Genomic DNA, 15,812 nt, shown 5'->3' with positions numbered 1-15,812 from the left:
ATTAAATCGATTGATCCACTCCCCTATGAGCTTTTTTTTTTCCTTGGATAGAAAAAGGATCATTCACCTGAAATAGTAACACAGGGCCCTGCACTGCTGAGCACTGGGGGAGTGGCTCTACATTTTAATCTCTCTCGGAGCCACATCCTGTTTTCAGTTAACTGATCTCATCGAGGGGAAATCTAACAGAGGAAACCTCTCTAGCCTGGAAAGTACCAAACCTTGTCTTGGGTTCCTGTGTGTAATTCAGCACCTCTGAAGGCAGAGGTGTCACAGCATCACAGAGACTGCTGAGAAGTCTCAGAGCGAGAGAAAAGGGGCGAACTGAGAGCCCAGAGAGCTGCCCCTTCATCCCCAAACAGAACCTGATCTTCCTAAAATTAACACCTCACACCCCTTTATAGCCCCGAGGCTGAAAAAGCCACGTCCAGAAATCTTAGTAGAACCCTGTCAGAAGAGAACTCACTCACATCCTGGCAGGAACTGCCTGGCCCACAGGAATTTACCAGGAATTTGAACCACCCTGATGAAAGCCAGTGGTTCAGGCCCTGGGGACTGACTGAGCCAGCTGTGTCACACTTCTCTTCCAGGCTGCAGGTGACACAGGGCCCTGGGGACTCTGCACTGCAGATCCACCTCTGGATCTACAAATAAGTTTACAGCACAGAGAAGCAGAGAGAAGGAGGTGGAAATGAAGAGTCTGTCTGAGCACACACAGCACAGGAAGGTGTCAGACTCCAAGCAAACACTCACTGATGTCCAACAGCCTCTCGCACAGTCACAGGTACTGGAGGTGCTCTCTGCTGCCAGTGCAGCCGAGTGGAGGCCCTAGAGAGCCACCTCTGCTTTGGATTTTTAATTTTCAGCAAGAACCCACCCTCAGGGATATTCCCCAAGTCTCCTTCACAAGGAAAAGCGAACAGATTTGCATCTGCCACTGCTTTTCTGACTGATTCCTGGGTCACAACTTTAGATAAGGTGACAGCAAAGTGAGATTCCTCAGGGGAGAGGAGCACCTGCTGAGAGTGAAACCTTCCTTTGTAGAATCTTTAATGCACTCTTAGAAGGATTTGCATTTATTACTGAACTCCCCGGAGTTATCCTGTCACTCATAGCCCTGAATGAGTTACACACGGTCTGCGTTGAAGGGGGAGGCACAGCGGGGTTGCAGGGGGGAGGTTTCCCGTAGGTCCCAAAGAGTCCCGTATTTGGGGCAGGGGCTCCCCCGAGCAGCCAGGGGGGCTGTGCGGGGATATTTTGGGCTGTGACCACACTCTGGGCAGGCAGGACTTTCTGCCCGAGTCACCATGTCAGACAGCACATCACCCCGCTCTCAGGAACCAGCCGCCAGCTTCTCCCTTTCGGCTGTCCCGGGGGAATTTACTCCCGGGGGCATTTCCTCGGCCACTTCCCCGTCCCCGCGGGGCCGGGACTGCGGCGGTGCCCGGAGCGGGGGAAGCCCTGCGGGTGCGGTTCGTGCTCCCCGCTCCTCCCGGCCGGGGCGAGGCAGCAGCGCCGGGATCAGACCGAGCGGTGCCCGCGGGGAGCGCCGGGCCCAGGTACGGGGAGCGCCGGGGAGCGGGGAGGGATGCGGGGCGGAGGGAGGGATGCGGGGCGGAGGGAGGGAAGGATGGAAGGATGAAGGGATGGAACCCACAACCCCCCTCCTCCCGCCGCGGGGACCAGCCCGCTCCCCCTCCCCCGGCCACGCGGGCCCGGCCACGCAGAGCGCCCCGGGGGCTGCGCGGGGGTCCTCTGCGGTCCTCTGCGGCCCCTCTGCGGCCCCACCAGGGCTCTGTCCCGGCTCTCAGGGCTGTGTCCCGGCTCTCAGGGCTGTGTCCCGGCTCTCAGGGCTGTGTCCCAGCGGCTTCTGCAGCTCCGGCGTTCGCTGCAGAGCTCCCCGTCAAACGCCTGCAGAGGCCGTGGGGATGGGCTAAGCCAGGCCTTGGAAAACGCTGGCTGTTCCCAGCGGCCCCAGGCAGGCTCGAGTCATTTTTATTTTTTTTCAGGTTTATTAGTCAGTGTGGCTTCTGGTAATACTGAGATAGGTTATGGTTTTTCACAGGAAAAAAAAGATAGCTTTGTCAAGTGTCCCCGAGCGAAAATCTTCCTTGAACTTTCCAAGAGACACCAGAATCCCTTTTGGCTGCATTTACAAAAATATCCCAGTGCCCAGCTCTTGTTACCCAAAGCAAACTGGAGGTGCAGGACACCCTGGCACGTGTGGGCTCCAGGGGTACCCGGGGAGAACTCAACTGTTAAGGATTTCTGGGCTTGGGATTTCCTTTGTCATTTCACCAGTAGTTTTACAACTTCAGGAGAATCACTGTCGACACTCCAGTTGCTCAGTTTCTGTATCAATGAAGGGAAATCACAAATTTTGGCTGCTGGGAAGTGAATGCGATTGGGGATTTACTCTGCGGGAAACAACTCGGTGCGACGGGGACCGGTGGGATTGTGGCTCATCTCCCTACAAGCTAAAAACCTCTGGAAAGAAAACCCCCCCCAACCCCTCATTTTAATACACTGCCCATTTTCACGTCGTGCTGGAGGGAAATTTTAGATGTGTGCAGTAATTCCCCGCTGGTACCCGCTCAAACCCCCCCTGTGACATTTAGTCAGAGCCACTCACGCACACCACTGTCACCGCTCTGGGCTGGAGCTGCTCGGGGGCTTTGATGCCTGATACATCCTCTCACATCAAAGTGAGGATGTGTCCTGTCTGAGCACCTGCTTTTTTAACTGGCGATATTCCCCCAGCCCAGATGGCTGAGCACACCAGCAGGGGCCTGCAGGACGTGCTGGGCTCTTCTCCTGATGAAAATGAGCTTCCTGTTGGATACCCCACCAGCATCTGCCAGGATGTGCCTGGCCAGAAGTACCTGTGCAGCAACTGCAACAACATCCTGAAGAAGGCCCTGCAGACGCTGTGTGGGCATAGGTACTGCTCTGCCTGCCTCGCCTGGATCCTGAGGTACGTCCCTGGCCATGGCATTCCATGGATCCCAGAGCTCCCAGAGCTGCACTGAGCTCAGGGATGAGCTCCAGGAGCTCCCAGAGCTGGCACTGAGCTCAGGGATGAGCTCCAGGATCTCCCCAGAGCTGGCACTGAGCTCAGGGATGAGCTCCAGGAGCTCCCAGAGCTGGCACTGAGCTCAGGGATGAGCTCCAACAGTGCCCAGAGCAGGGACTGAGCTCAGGGATGAGCTCCAGGAGCTCCCAGAGCAGGGACTGAGCTCAGGGATGAGCTCCAGGATCTCCCAGAGCTGGCACTGAGCTCAGGGATGAGCTCCAACAGCTCCCAGAGCTGGCACTGAGCTCAAGGATGAGCTCCAACAGCGCCCAGAGCTGGCACTGAGCTCAAGGATGAGCTCCAGGAGCTCCCAGAGCTGGCACTGAGCTCAGGGATGAGCTCCAGGATCTCCCCAGAGCTGTCACTGAGCTCAGGGATGAGCTCCAGGAGCTCCCAGAGCTGTCACTGAGCTCAGGGATGAGGCTGTACCAGTTTTTCTATCTGTGACATAATAATTCTTGATTAACTGATTTAACCTCTATTTAAGCCTTCCATGGAACTTCTCAGTCCTTTGATAAGAGTCAGTATTTTAACAGACAGAATGTCTTATTGGTCTTTTTATTTGTCTTGGAAATGTCTGTGTTTTAAAAGACTTCAGTTTTCATGTCGTCTCCCCTACAGGTGGTTCTTGCATAATTCACGAGACAAATAGTTTTCCATCTTTATTCCTGTTTATGATCCAGGGTGCTCTTCTTTCACTGAAACAGAGATAAATTTATGGGCCCAGTCCTGGTCTGGAAGAACAGAGAGCAGAGGTTTTTTATATCAGGGTGTTCAAGAAATGGCCCTCTCCTGAACAAGGACTGTGGATTCTGAGTGGAAATTACAATTTCCCTGGGTTTATTTATGTCAGTGCCTCTACAAAGACCTCCCAAACTACAGTGGATTGTGTTTCACTCTTGTTCCTTTTCACCAGAAACAGCAAAAATGCAATCTGCCAGAAATGTAAGGAGGAAGATCCCGACACTCTGAGTGAGGAAAGCCTGCTGGCAGAAGAAAGGGTGAGTTGTCATTAATTTATCACTAATTTATCATTATTTGGGTTACCCTGGAGCCCTCACTGGACTGCAGTTGAGGAGGGGATAATGTAAAATGTGATGGCAGCTGAGAGTTACACATTTTAACTCAGGTTTTAGTCCTTTGGATTCCCCACCCTTTGTGATTCAGAAAAGTAAGAGCAGCCTCAGGACTTTCCCAGTCCTTGTTCTGCACTGTAAAATCCCACACTCTGCCACAGAGTTAACATTTTATTGCCTCACATTTACTGTGAGCGATGCGCTCTCCGCAGCGCGTTAAGAGGTGTTAATGACCTCGATAATTAACTGCGCTCATTAAGCCACCCCGCAGTCGCGATCCTGTCAGCACATTCGTTGCATGGGATGTTATTTCGGGTTTCTGGGAGAAGGAATGTAAAATAAGAGCTGTGGCGGGCGGGGTGTGTTTAACTTGCTGGGTTACAGAGGTTTATGGCAGTAAAGTTATAAAAATAAAGGGTAATCAAAAGAAATTATTACTTTCTGACCAGTTTGTTTGTTTGTTTGTTTGTTTTTTCCCTTACCCTGTTTATTTTCCAGGCTTTTGGTGATGCTGCCATTAATAAAGAGATCTCTGAACTCAAAGTCCACTGTGTGACCCTTGGGTGCAGCTGGTCTGGTATCATGAAAGATTTTGAAGTATGTTTAAAGACAGTTTATTTAGATTAACATAAAATCTTCTTTAAAAGAGGGGCAGAGAGACAACGAAAGCGGGTTCTCAGCAAACCCAAATTAATGCAGCATCATCAGCATCAGTGACAGCACTGGGATTTATACCAACAAAACATCTAGAAACACATCTTCACCCTCCTTTTCAGACTGATCTGCCCCAGGTAACATCTTTAAATGGGCAAGATTTGGAAATCTGCCATGCAAACTAGAATAGTGAGTACAAGGGGGAAAGCTGGGATCGGTGTTGTGGTATTCTTAGAGGGACAGTTCAATGCAGATCTTGTGTTTGAATTTACCAAAAGCTGTTTGGTTTTGGCTTGGGCTTTTTTTTTTTTTTTTAAATTGAGAACGGACCAAAAAATCCCCAGTAAAGCTGGTGAATTTTTTGCCCAGTAATCATCTCTCAGCTCTGTGCAGTGGGACTTTACCCAAGCTCAGAAGAAATGCAGCTCAGGGCCCTGGGCTGCCAGAACAGGGACTATTTACAGAGAGATGTGAATCAGCATTTTGGTAACCAGCAGTTGCTTTCTAACTTTTGACTTCCAGGAGCATCAGAGCTTGTGTGAATATGCTTTAATCCCTTGTCACACTGGTTGTGGGCACGTGGTGATGAGGAAAAAACTGGCAGATCACTTGGAAAATGGCTGTGTCAATAATGTGACGGTGTGTCAGCAGTGCCAGCGCAGCTTGTCCAGCTCTGAGTACCAAGTAAGGACATTTCTCTCTCAATTTAGGGCTTTACACAGTTATCTTAAATGATCTATCGTGGCATCTTCCCATCCTGATTTCACTGCACTTGGAGGATATTTTAATTTTTCTGAGTTTGCTGATTTTTCCAGCAAAAATGAGCTGGGTGTTGGAGGGAAAAATGAGCTGGATGTGATAATCTGCTTCCCCAAAGAGGGCAGTGCCTGTGTGCTCTCCCAGGGCTGGGGCTGCCAATCTTTTAGATGGAAAGAAAGAAAGAAAGAAAGAAAACCCCGTTTCCTCATTTTCAGTGTCTCAGTGCCAGGATGAGGTAGGGGAGAAGCAGAAGAGCACTGGCTCTTCTGTCAGGGAAGAGATCTTGGAATTTTATTCAAACTAAACCCACCCACAGATTTGTAAAGCAGGACTGTCAGATATCATTTCTGTTGGGTACAGTCAGGTATAACCCCCAAATCATCAGCAGTGTCAATAATAGACCAGGAAGATCACACTTTCAATCTGCCACCAAGTTTCCAGTGAGTAATTACAGCTTTTATCTTATTTGCTCAAAATTGTTCCCTCCAAATTATTTGATGAGAGTAATTAATTGCCAGCCTTGGACTTTTCTCCTGGAATGGGAGCAGGGGGATCCAAGCCCCACCTGGCAGGAGGGCTGGGAATATTCTGCAGGTGTAAATAGCATTGAGCAGCTCTGCGTGTCCAAAAACTGCCCCAAACTGCTGCCTTTCCACAGATTGAGCTCTGAGATTTATTCAGCAAGGGGGTAAAAGCCTTCTGGGGTGGGAATCAGGTGCTCTGCTAAACCTGCTCCTCGGGCAGCTCTTCCATGTGCTCCTCACCCCTCACCAAGTCCTCCAGAGAAAGAGGAACATCTGGATCCAGGCAGATCTTCCCAGAGCTCCATCCAGCGTGTTTTCCAGCTTAAACGCCAGAAGGTGGCAACACTCAATCCCTCTCAGCTCTCTCTGCGAGCTCAAGGCTGGAGGGGGAACCTGAGCCGGGAGTGCTCCCCGAGCTCCTCTCTCCTCTCCCCGAGCACCTCTCTCCTCTCCCCCAGCTCTGACACCGCAGCTCCTCCCCAGCCCCTCCACCTTCCGAGCCCCAGAGCTCTTTTCCTCCCACTCATTCCGCTCCGCCACCACCTCTTGAATTTTTTTTTTTTGGTCAGGAAACCTTGGCAACCGAGCAGGGGGGTTGGTCTGGAGATTGTTGCTTTTTTTTCTCTGCCTCCTTTGGTTGTTTGTAAAATTGGAGCGTTGCTCGTTGCACGCTCTGCTTTATTAACCTCGCGGTGGAGTGGCTGAAGAATTTGGATTATTTGTGTGTATTCCCTGGGCCCTCTGGGAGCAAACAGGAGCTTTGGGGCACTGCTCTCCCTCTCTCCATCTCACACACTCAGCTGTGGCTCTTGTGATTTTCGCATTGCTCTATTTTAAAGAAATTTCTCTCCCCCCTCAAGATCTGAAGCCATCTCCCTCAGATCGGCGATCTGAAGGAGTGAAAGAGCAGAAAGGAAGGAAATAAAGGCATATTTTGTGCAACAGCAAGAGAAAGAGTGTTAAAAACTGAGTTAGAGAGCGAGAAAATCCTGGGGCTGCATTTGTGAGAACCAAAAAGAGAGACTTCAGGACTGGTATGAAGAGGAGTTAATTAAGATTAAAGCCAGTCCCCCCTGAGCAGTGTGAATGGAGAGCTGACAGTTGCTGTGTTAAATACAGATATTCCAGCTCTGAACCAGTGGCAGGGGAATCCCCTTACCCTTCCTGCAGCCAGGAATGGCAGGAAGCCTCCTGGGAGTGGTGATGCATTTTGCATTAGCACATGGTGCCGGAAAACTTGGATTCCAGCCTCCAAAATGTGCATAAGCAGGGTGGAAGAAGGGTCTGCACATCGAGCAAACTCCATGAAGTCAGTGCAGGAAGAGTTTATATTTGGGTTGGACTTTACATTTGAGCTTCCTGTTCTTGAACTTGTTTATATTTATATATATATATATATATATATGTATATATTTGAATTTCCTGTTCTGTAATAACACACCTGCTTGTCACTGCACATATATGTGTGTGAAATACCTGTGTGTGTGCACAGAACTGTGGGTTGAACCTGTATCCAATATCCAGGGGCAGACCTTGTAGGCCAAGAATTTAATCCTGTACTGAATTCTGTTCCTCTGGTTTTAATGGCAGGAACACTCCTGTGAAGACAATCTGTGTAAGGAACAAAACCACCTGCAGACAGAAGCGGCACCCAAGGAAAAGGTGGGTGAAAGAGGGGTGACTGCAATGCAGTTTTATTTCAGTTAATAAGATTATCACTTGTTCATGCTGATTAAAGAGCATCTGAGAACACCTTCAGATAGAACAGTTGTATCTGGGTGCTTTTTACACGCCCTGCTCCCACAATTAACTTTGGTAAATTATCTTCATTCATCATAGAAAATGGGGAAATACTTGTTTCCTCTCACATACCCAGGGAGACCCCCATGAGCAAAAGAGGAGTGTGCAGAGCAGGGTATTTGAAGCATCTTCTTTATGAGGAGCTGTGGTTTGTTAATTTATGTTGTGTCATTATGGGGTCTGTTGGGTGGATACTTCACTGTGCAAGAAACTTGCAATCGACCAACCACCTCTTCTTCATTGATTTACCATCGATTTTCAGAGCTGGTTGGACACTGTGGCAATGCCTTGACTCGAGTGAACCTGATTTATGGCTGCTGGGATTGTGACCTAGGGGGAAAAAAAGAATCACTTCCCACTGATATTTGATTATTTTCTCTCTTTTTGTTTTTTTTCCAGCAGAGCCTCTCCACACCCTCAGCCCCCAAGGGTGGGTGCCGCTTCTCTGAAGTGGGCTGTTCATTTAGGGTGAGTCCCTTCAGGAAGGTCCCAAATGTCCCACTCCGGTTTGGGTTTTCCCTTCAGGGTTATGTCTCTTCAAACAGAAGCAGCTCTTTGCATTTTAGTTGCTTTGCCTCCTTTTTTGTGCACAGTTTAGTGTGTTAAATATTGCCTGACCTGGGAATCCTGCTGGGACTCTGCCTGGCATCCTGTTTAATACCAAAATTGCCACCAACTGTTTGATTTTTTGTGTAGCACATGCAAATGCTTTGACTCGATGATCTTAAAGGTCTTTCCAGCCTTAGCAGTTCTGTGATTTTACACCTGCAGCCTGAGCTTGGAGGGTCTCCTGTGTCTCCTCTGATGCCAGCAGATGTAGCTGCACCTGCAGCCTGCAGCTTTTCCACCTCTGTCTCTCCCAAGAAGCCCCAGGCTTGCTGGGTTTGGCCCCACCCCACCCACGTGGAGGTCACAGAGGGTGTACTGACCGTGTCCCCTTCTTCCAGGGAAGCAAGGAGAAGATGAAGGAGCACGAGAAAGCTGCAGTTGGGGCCCACCTGCTGCTGCTGCTGCAGCACCTGAGGCAGCTGAAGGAAACCCTGTGCTCTGCTGCCAAGGCTACCCATGGTGCCACCCCCCAGCAGGAGCTGAACGGGAACAGGGCAGGAAAAATCATCTCCAGCCTGCAGATCCCAGCAGGGCTGGGCACAGGGGGGGATCTGGAAGTGGACTGTCTCCCTGGAGCTTCTGTTTCTGAGGATGAGTCCGTCCTGCAGCAGCTGGTGAGGGAGAAGGTGGTTTCTGAGCTGGAGAACAAGCTGCAGGTGTTTGAGAACATCGTGGCAGTGCTCAATAAGGAGGTGGAGAGCTCCACCATGGAAATCATGGCCTTCCGCAGGCAGAGCGAGCTGGACCAAAACATCATCCGAGGCCTCGAGCTGAAGGTAAATAGTTCCAGTCAGGATTGTCAGTGTTTTTGTTCTGTAGCCAGCAAATATTGACAGGTAGCAGTGAGAGGGATCAGGGCAGGGAGTGTGAGCTGGGAAGTGTTCAGTTCTGGACACATCCACGGGATCCTGTTGTTGTTTGGGATACGTTTTCAAGTGGGTATCTCCAGTGTTTGTTCTCTAAATCCACATTTAGGTACCCAGACGTTCCTGAGGCTTTTGAGTGTTCAGAGTTTGCCAGCATCAAACTGTGAGCAAGCCAGGCTGTGGTTTAATTGACTGATCCCCTTACGGCAGCACTTTGCCTGGAGGCCCCAACAACCATCCACCCACTTGTTTTGACACAGAGCTGTCACTTAGAAAGGAATCAAAGGAGAATTTCTGAACAGGAGCTCTCTCAGCTGCTCCTGCAGCACAGCCAGGATGGGGGGGGGGGTTGGCTGAGAATGGATTTGTTCCGTGCAGATCGCGGAGCTGCAGCGGTGCCTGACGCAGAAGGACGCCGGGCTGAGCAGCCTGCACAAGAGCCTGCTGTTCTCAGAGCAGGCCTCCTACGATGGCACCTTCCTCTGGAAGATAACAGAGGTGGGCAGGAAGCTCCAGGACTCCGTGACTGGCAGGACAACGGGGTTGTACTCACCAGGTAAAGCTCACGGTGGGGCCGTGTTGGGGCAAACCCTCATTTCTCCGAGCGCTGCTCCTTTCCAAACAGCTCCTTAATCCAGGATGCTGTCTGGACAAAGACCTGTAATCCAACTTTTCCAAATGGTTGTGCTCTGTTCTGGGCTCTCCTTCTGCAGTTTGCCCTCTGCCACAGCTACCTGCAGGGTCATTTGCTGGATCCCTGCCTCCCAATCGACAGCTCGGTGGCTGTGGCGCCACAGGGCTTCCTGCTGCAGCCATTTCCCACGTGGGAAGTAATTGGATTAGGGAAAATACCCTTGTGTGCCTAATAACAGGTAATTTTCACCCAGGCATGAGGCACTAAAAGGATTCCAACCCCTGGAATTTCATTGCTTGTAATCTCCAGGGGGTGCTGATCTGTGTGCTCTCCTCCCTGCCAGAGCAAAACACGGCACACGCCACCTCTTCCCACCCGCCAGGAACACTCAGCAGGTCTTCCTGTTTTTCCAGAGGAGGCTTCATTAACAAAGAATTCTGATTTTCAGCTTTCTACACTGCGAGGTACGGCTACAAGGTGTGTCTGAGGGTGTATCTGAACGGGGATGGCACCGGGAAAGGGACCCACCTGTCCCTGTTCTTCGTGGTCATGAAAGGAGACTACGACGCTTTGCTCCCCTGGCCTTTCAGGCACAAGGTAAGAAAGGAAACCTTCCCATGCCTGAACCCACTGCTTGTCCCACTCAGCACAGGGGGACTTCTCTGGGTTAGTGGAAGTCGGATTGTTTTCCCATTTCCCAGTCCGAAGGCCATCCTGGAATCCTGGGTGATAATTTATCTCTGACTGGAGTCCCTTCCAGGGAAAGCTGTTCCTGCTGATATTCCAGACTTTGCCTGCTGGGCTTTGCAGACACCACAATGTTCCAGATATTCCAACCTGTGTCCACCTGGGCTAAAGCCAGGCACACATTTTCTCCTGGCTCTTGCTAAACAGAGAGAATATCAGTTTATGAGGGAATTTGCTGCCTGAAGGTGTCAGAAGGGTGAGAGTTCCCCTTACAAAGGCGCCACAGATGTCTCAGGTGATCCTGGTCTGATAATGGCAACGTTGGTTAGAAAGGCAGTGAAAAAAACCTGGCAGGGCCTGACCTCTGCTCTGTGTGTGGTAATAATTCCATAAGCCTTTCATATAAATAGCTTTAAATAGCTTTGCTGCCAGTTAGCAGCCAAAAAAAAATGGAAATCAGAGTTCCCAATCTTCACTGTATTAAAAGATTGTTACATACCTTTCATATTTAAAGCTGAAGAACAGTGAGTTAATAAAAGGGGTAATGAGATGGGGAGATTCTCTACTGATACTTAGGTTGTGTCTTTTCCATGTTTGTGCCCAGGCAACTGAGCTGTTTCTTCTGATTCCAAACCACAACAACAGAGCAAATGTAATGAGTGTAACCAAACCCAGGCTTTGTTTAAGCTGTCGGGAGAGAGGAAAAAAAAAAAAAAAGGCCTTTGCACAGCTCAGCTCTCTCCCAAGACACAATTCCTTTCTTGATTTAATTTCACTTCGTTCTAGGGGTGGCAAAGTTTTAAAGGTCTCAGCTGGGAACTGTTACAATCTCCCCTGGTTCCCACCAACTGACCTTGGCTGGAAACGCTGGGTGCAGTTGGTGTTTAACTATCAGTTAAACTCCTGCCCCTGGGGTGCCCCGCTTTTATTTGTTCACTCCAATAACCATCCCTGCCTCCCAGGTGACGTTTATGCTGCTGGACCAGAACAACAGGGAGCACGTCATCGACGCCTTCCGGCCCGACTTGGCGTCCGCGTCCTTCCAGCGGCCGGTGCACGACATGAACGTGGCCAGTGGCTGCCCCACCTTCCTGCCCCTGGCCAAGCTGCAGTCCCCCAGACACGCCTACGTCAAGGAGGACACGCTTTTCCTCAAGTGCATCATAGAGACCAACTAGCAGGGCTTGGGATCCGGGGGGGATCCCCCCGCCCCCCCGCCCAAAAAGCCGCCGGTTGGAGGCCTCGTGCGGCTTTTCGGGTGCCCGCGAAGCCCGCTCGTGTCACCTGGAGGATCCCCCCCCTGCTGCAGCTGCCAAGGGGCTTCCCCCAGTGCCCACAGGGTGGGATTATTCCACCCCAACAGCCGCTCCTCCCGAGGGAGAAGTTGGTTCCATCACCCCCAGCCCCTCGGGGTGGGGTCTGTGGACGGAGCACCGCTCTCCCTCACACCCAGCCCAGCCGGGGTTCCTGGCAGGGAGTGAGGCTCAGATCCCTTGGATTGACAGGTTTGGGGGGTGCAAGGGGGAAGCTGAGCATTCCCATCCTCTGGCAGCACCGTGGCACGTGCAGCTCTGTTTGCAGCAGGCACAGAGTCCTGGCAGAGCTGCACCACCTGCAGCCCCAGGGTGGGATTGTGGCTCTTCCCAGCAGGACCAAGGCCAGGTTCTTGAACCTTCCAGGCAAGTGACTTATTGGAAATTATTGATTTTTTTTTTATTATTATTATTCCTTCTTCTCACATGCTTTGATGTTTAAAGTCATTTCACACCCTGAAACAGAAGTAACTGCATAAATGGTTTTTCTTTTTTTTTTTAATAGAAGTAAGAAATTAATAATTATATGGGTTTTTTTAAATGTGCAAGACCAGCTTGGGACTGTCTGAATGTGTGCAAAATCTCTCATTTCTGTCTTGACAACATCCTTTAAAATAATTAGTTGTGATAAAGTATCACATTTCAAAAACACCCACCCCATAAACAAATATTTATCAAAGCTTGTTTGGGAAGAAACTGGATATTCTTTGCCATCGCAGACACACAGTCTCTCTGCCTGTCTGTCTTTTCCTCTGTTCAATATTTAAAGTGTCTTTCAAGGACACAAAGTTATTTTTCCAGCCCCTGTAACCACACTGGGGTCATTTGCCTAAAAATATGCTTCTCACGGCTGTATCACTTTGGCAAGTGCTGTATTTATTACAATCATTCCTATTTTCTTACCATTTTATTTATTTCCTGAATAAAGCTCAGTAACTGAAGAAAGGTTGGGGTGGTATTTTCCCTGTAAAATGGGGACTTGAGCACCCTGGAGATGTGCTGATGGGGTTTGTTACAGAAAAAGCTGAGCTGTGCCACAGCTCTTTCCTTCTTCCTGGGGGAAGGAAGGTCTGTTTGGAGCTCAGGAACCACAGCCATGCCCACAACATCCACTCCCCTCCCACCTGCCCAGCTGGCAGAGCCCCCACAGGCTCCTCGTGTCCCCAGCAGTCGCACAGAGCACGCAAAGAGCAGCCGAATTCCAAAAAAAAAAAAAAAAAAAAAAAAAAAAAAAAAAAAAAAAAAAAAAAAAAAAAAAAAAAAAAAAAAAAAAAAAAAAAAAAAAAAAAAAAAAAAAAAAAAAAAAAAAAAAAAAAAAAAAAGTGGAGATGGATCAAATCCACGCTAAATAAACAAAAAGGACGTGAAACCCAACTCCTGCTGCTCTTCCTTCCAAAGGCACGGCTGGCACAAAGCAGCCCAACGGCCCCGGGGCTGGAGCAGCATCCTCGGGAAGGGCTCCAAGGAGCTCGACCTGCCCCTGGAGCCAGAGCATTACACGGCCCTCTGGAATGTGTGGAGCTGCTCTCCAAGCACAGGGCTCTGCTCCCAGCCCTGGCCTTCCTGGAAATGGCTCCAGGTTTTCATCCCCAAGACCTTGAGCCGCAAAACCCCCCTGGGGAAGGAAGTGGCTGATGCTTCAGGGAGCTGAAAGCAAGAGCTCTCCCATCCACCAGATCACTTCTGCTGCAGAAAGGAGCAGCCAAAGTCATTTTGGGTGGGTTTTTTTTTTGCCTGGATCAAATCAAAAGATGCAGGAAAAACCAGTGAGAATGGGATGGAGTTAAATCAGCCCCGTTTTGCTCCCTGTTTAGTGGCAAAGAGCCCCTGGGCTCCTGTAGCTACGACGCTCTGGAATAACCAAGGACAAGGTTTGTAGGGAAAGATCGCCTGTTTTTGGAAAGGACTAATGAAGGTGAATAAAACCAGGCAAAGTTTAGGCTTATGAGCTTCAGGACAGGAACTTGAATCTTGCACCCAGTGGCTTTAATTGGTTGTGTTGGTCAGTCAGATGGTTTTGGTGAAGAGGTGGTTGAGATTCTCAGAGCAGAAGTGTTGGCTGAGAGAGAGAGGGAATTATGGCAACGGCCTGGAGCTGCTGTGGTTGCAGCCCCTTCCATTGCCATGGATGTATCCAGCTGAATCTCCAGCTGGAAGTGGCACTTGGGAGCTGCCCTGCAGATCCCATCTCCACAGCAGGCCTGGAGCTCAGAGGCAGCTCCACGTTTGGTTTTCCATTCAATATTCCTCGCCTTCGGTCTCCAAGGCTACACATCAGCATCCAACCCCTCCTCCCACTCCTGTTTTCAAAGAAAGGAAAACACTGTGAAAAGAGGCTGCAACGGGTTCTGGGCAGTTTTCAAAGGCGAAGGGCAGCGCTGGGAGCTGCTCTCCCTGCTCACTCCGCAGGCTCTGCTCCAGCCAGGCCTGTGATTCTCCAGCTGCTCCATCCTCCTTGGGGCAGGAAAGCACCTCTGCAGGGTGTGGAGGAGTGATTCAAAGCTTTTAAGGGAAAACTGGGAGTTCTGGAGTAGTGAACTACCTGGGCCTTCATTCAAAACCTTCTGCAAATGCAGGTTTTTGTTTGGGCCCAGCAGTCCTGCCCTGGGAGCCCACGCTGGCCACACTCCCTGCCTGAGGGGGGTGTAGGATTGCTGGCACTCAGCTCGGTGGGTGCTGTGGCAGGAGCACCTGCAAAGAACCCAAATATAATTACGTGGCTTCATTCCTGTCAGGAAACAGAGGATGCATCTCAAATTCTTTTTTTTATTTTATAATTTAACTTTTGTTTGGAGCTCTTGCCCCAGGGCAATGTTACTGTGCTGGTGCTGGCTTTGGGGTGCCCTTTGTGTGCAGAGGCTTTCTGGGGAGGTTACTCCTGCTCACACCCCTGGTGAAGTTGGTCCAGAGTTGGATTTCCGTGTCTCACCATCCGCATTCCTGTGGGGAACGACCAACCTGCTGCAAACATCCCCGAGGGGGGCTGGGGAGGAGGGTGGTGCTCCCTGAGCCCCGCGGGGACAGGCTGGGACAGGAACGGTGCCCCGGGAGTGCCACAATCCGCTGGATTTGGGGCAAATCCAGCAGCTCCCATGCAGTGGAGCGGGAAGTGGGATTTGTCTGAGGGCAGGGCTGTGGTGGAGGGGTTATTTTAATCCCGAGGTGACTCACGCTATCCCAGCGTGACTCACGTGGAGCTGGGGCCTGGGGCTAGTTAGAGGTGTGGCACAGGATGGCACAGCATGGCATGGCATGTTGGACCACCTCCTTCACATCGTGCTGGGCTTTCCTTCTCACACAGACCTGCACAGAAGGAGCAGAGCAGCTGCTCAGGGAACTGTTTCCCACCCCCTTCGCAGGTGCAGCATCACCACACCAATGTTTCACGGGAAAGTTTGATTTCAAAGATTGTTCCTTAGCAGACAGGATTCGGTGTGTTGGAAAGGCAGCTCGGCAGCGTGCTGCTCATCCCTGGCACCCGGGGAGATGCTCATTTGCGGTTCAAGCCTTGCTGCAGGTGTACTTGGAGCCCCAGCTCGTGGTGCTGCAGGAGCTCATCCATCACAGGCAGGAAAATCCCTCTGGACTCGGCTCGCGCTTGGCGCAGCCCCTGTCCCGGGAATCGGCTCCTCCACGGCCCGAGCAGCCTGGAAAACATTGCTTTCTCAGGAGCGCTTTCCAACAAACAGCGAACTTTCAAATTTCTTCTTGGCACCGACCGAAGCGTTTTTTTTTTTTTTTTTTCAGTGAGAGATTTTTCCCTGTTGAGATTCAGAGAAAGGCTGAAAGGCTGCTCCCGTTTCCAGGAATCCCGGCG

General features: G+C 50.5%; 1 protein-coding gene across 1 annotated transcript; it reads left to right on the top strand.

The window, feature by feature from the left end:
• The first annotated feature begins 1,463 nt into the window (after nucleotides 1-1,463).
• Nucleotides 1,464-11,872, top strand: TRAF1 (TNF receptor associated factor 1). The gene is made up of 11 exons (XM_027885898.1): nucleotides 1,464-1,559; nucleotides 2,766-2,974; nucleotides 3,990-4,074; nucleotides 4,648-4,746; nucleotides 5,326-5,487; nucleotides 7,677-7,748; nucleotides 8,289-8,354; nucleotides 8,834-9,271; nucleotides 9,740-9,917; nucleotides 10,444-10,592; nucleotides 11,645-11,872. The coding sequence occupies exons 2-11, from the start codon at nucleotides 2,766-2,768 to the stop codon at nucleotides 11,858-11,860; spliced, it is 1,674 nt and encodes a 557-aa protein (XP_027741699.1). The 5' UTR covers nucleotides 1,464-1,559; the 3' UTR covers nucleotides 11,861-11,872.
• Nucleotides 11,873-15,812: the final 3,940 nt, after the last annotated feature.

The sequence above is a fragment of the Empidonax traillii genome, unplaced genomic scaffold (genome assembly GCF_003031625.1).
Source record: "Empidonax traillii isolate 1590-97213 ecotype Southwest subspecies unplaced genomic scaffold, ASM303162v1 scaffold174:size915687, whole genome shotgun sequence".
Lineage (NCBI taxonomy): Eukaryota > Metazoa > Chordata > Aves > Passeriformes > Tyrannidae > Empidonax > Empidonax traillii.
This window is presented reverse-complemented; position numbering and strand designations above follow the sequence as displayed.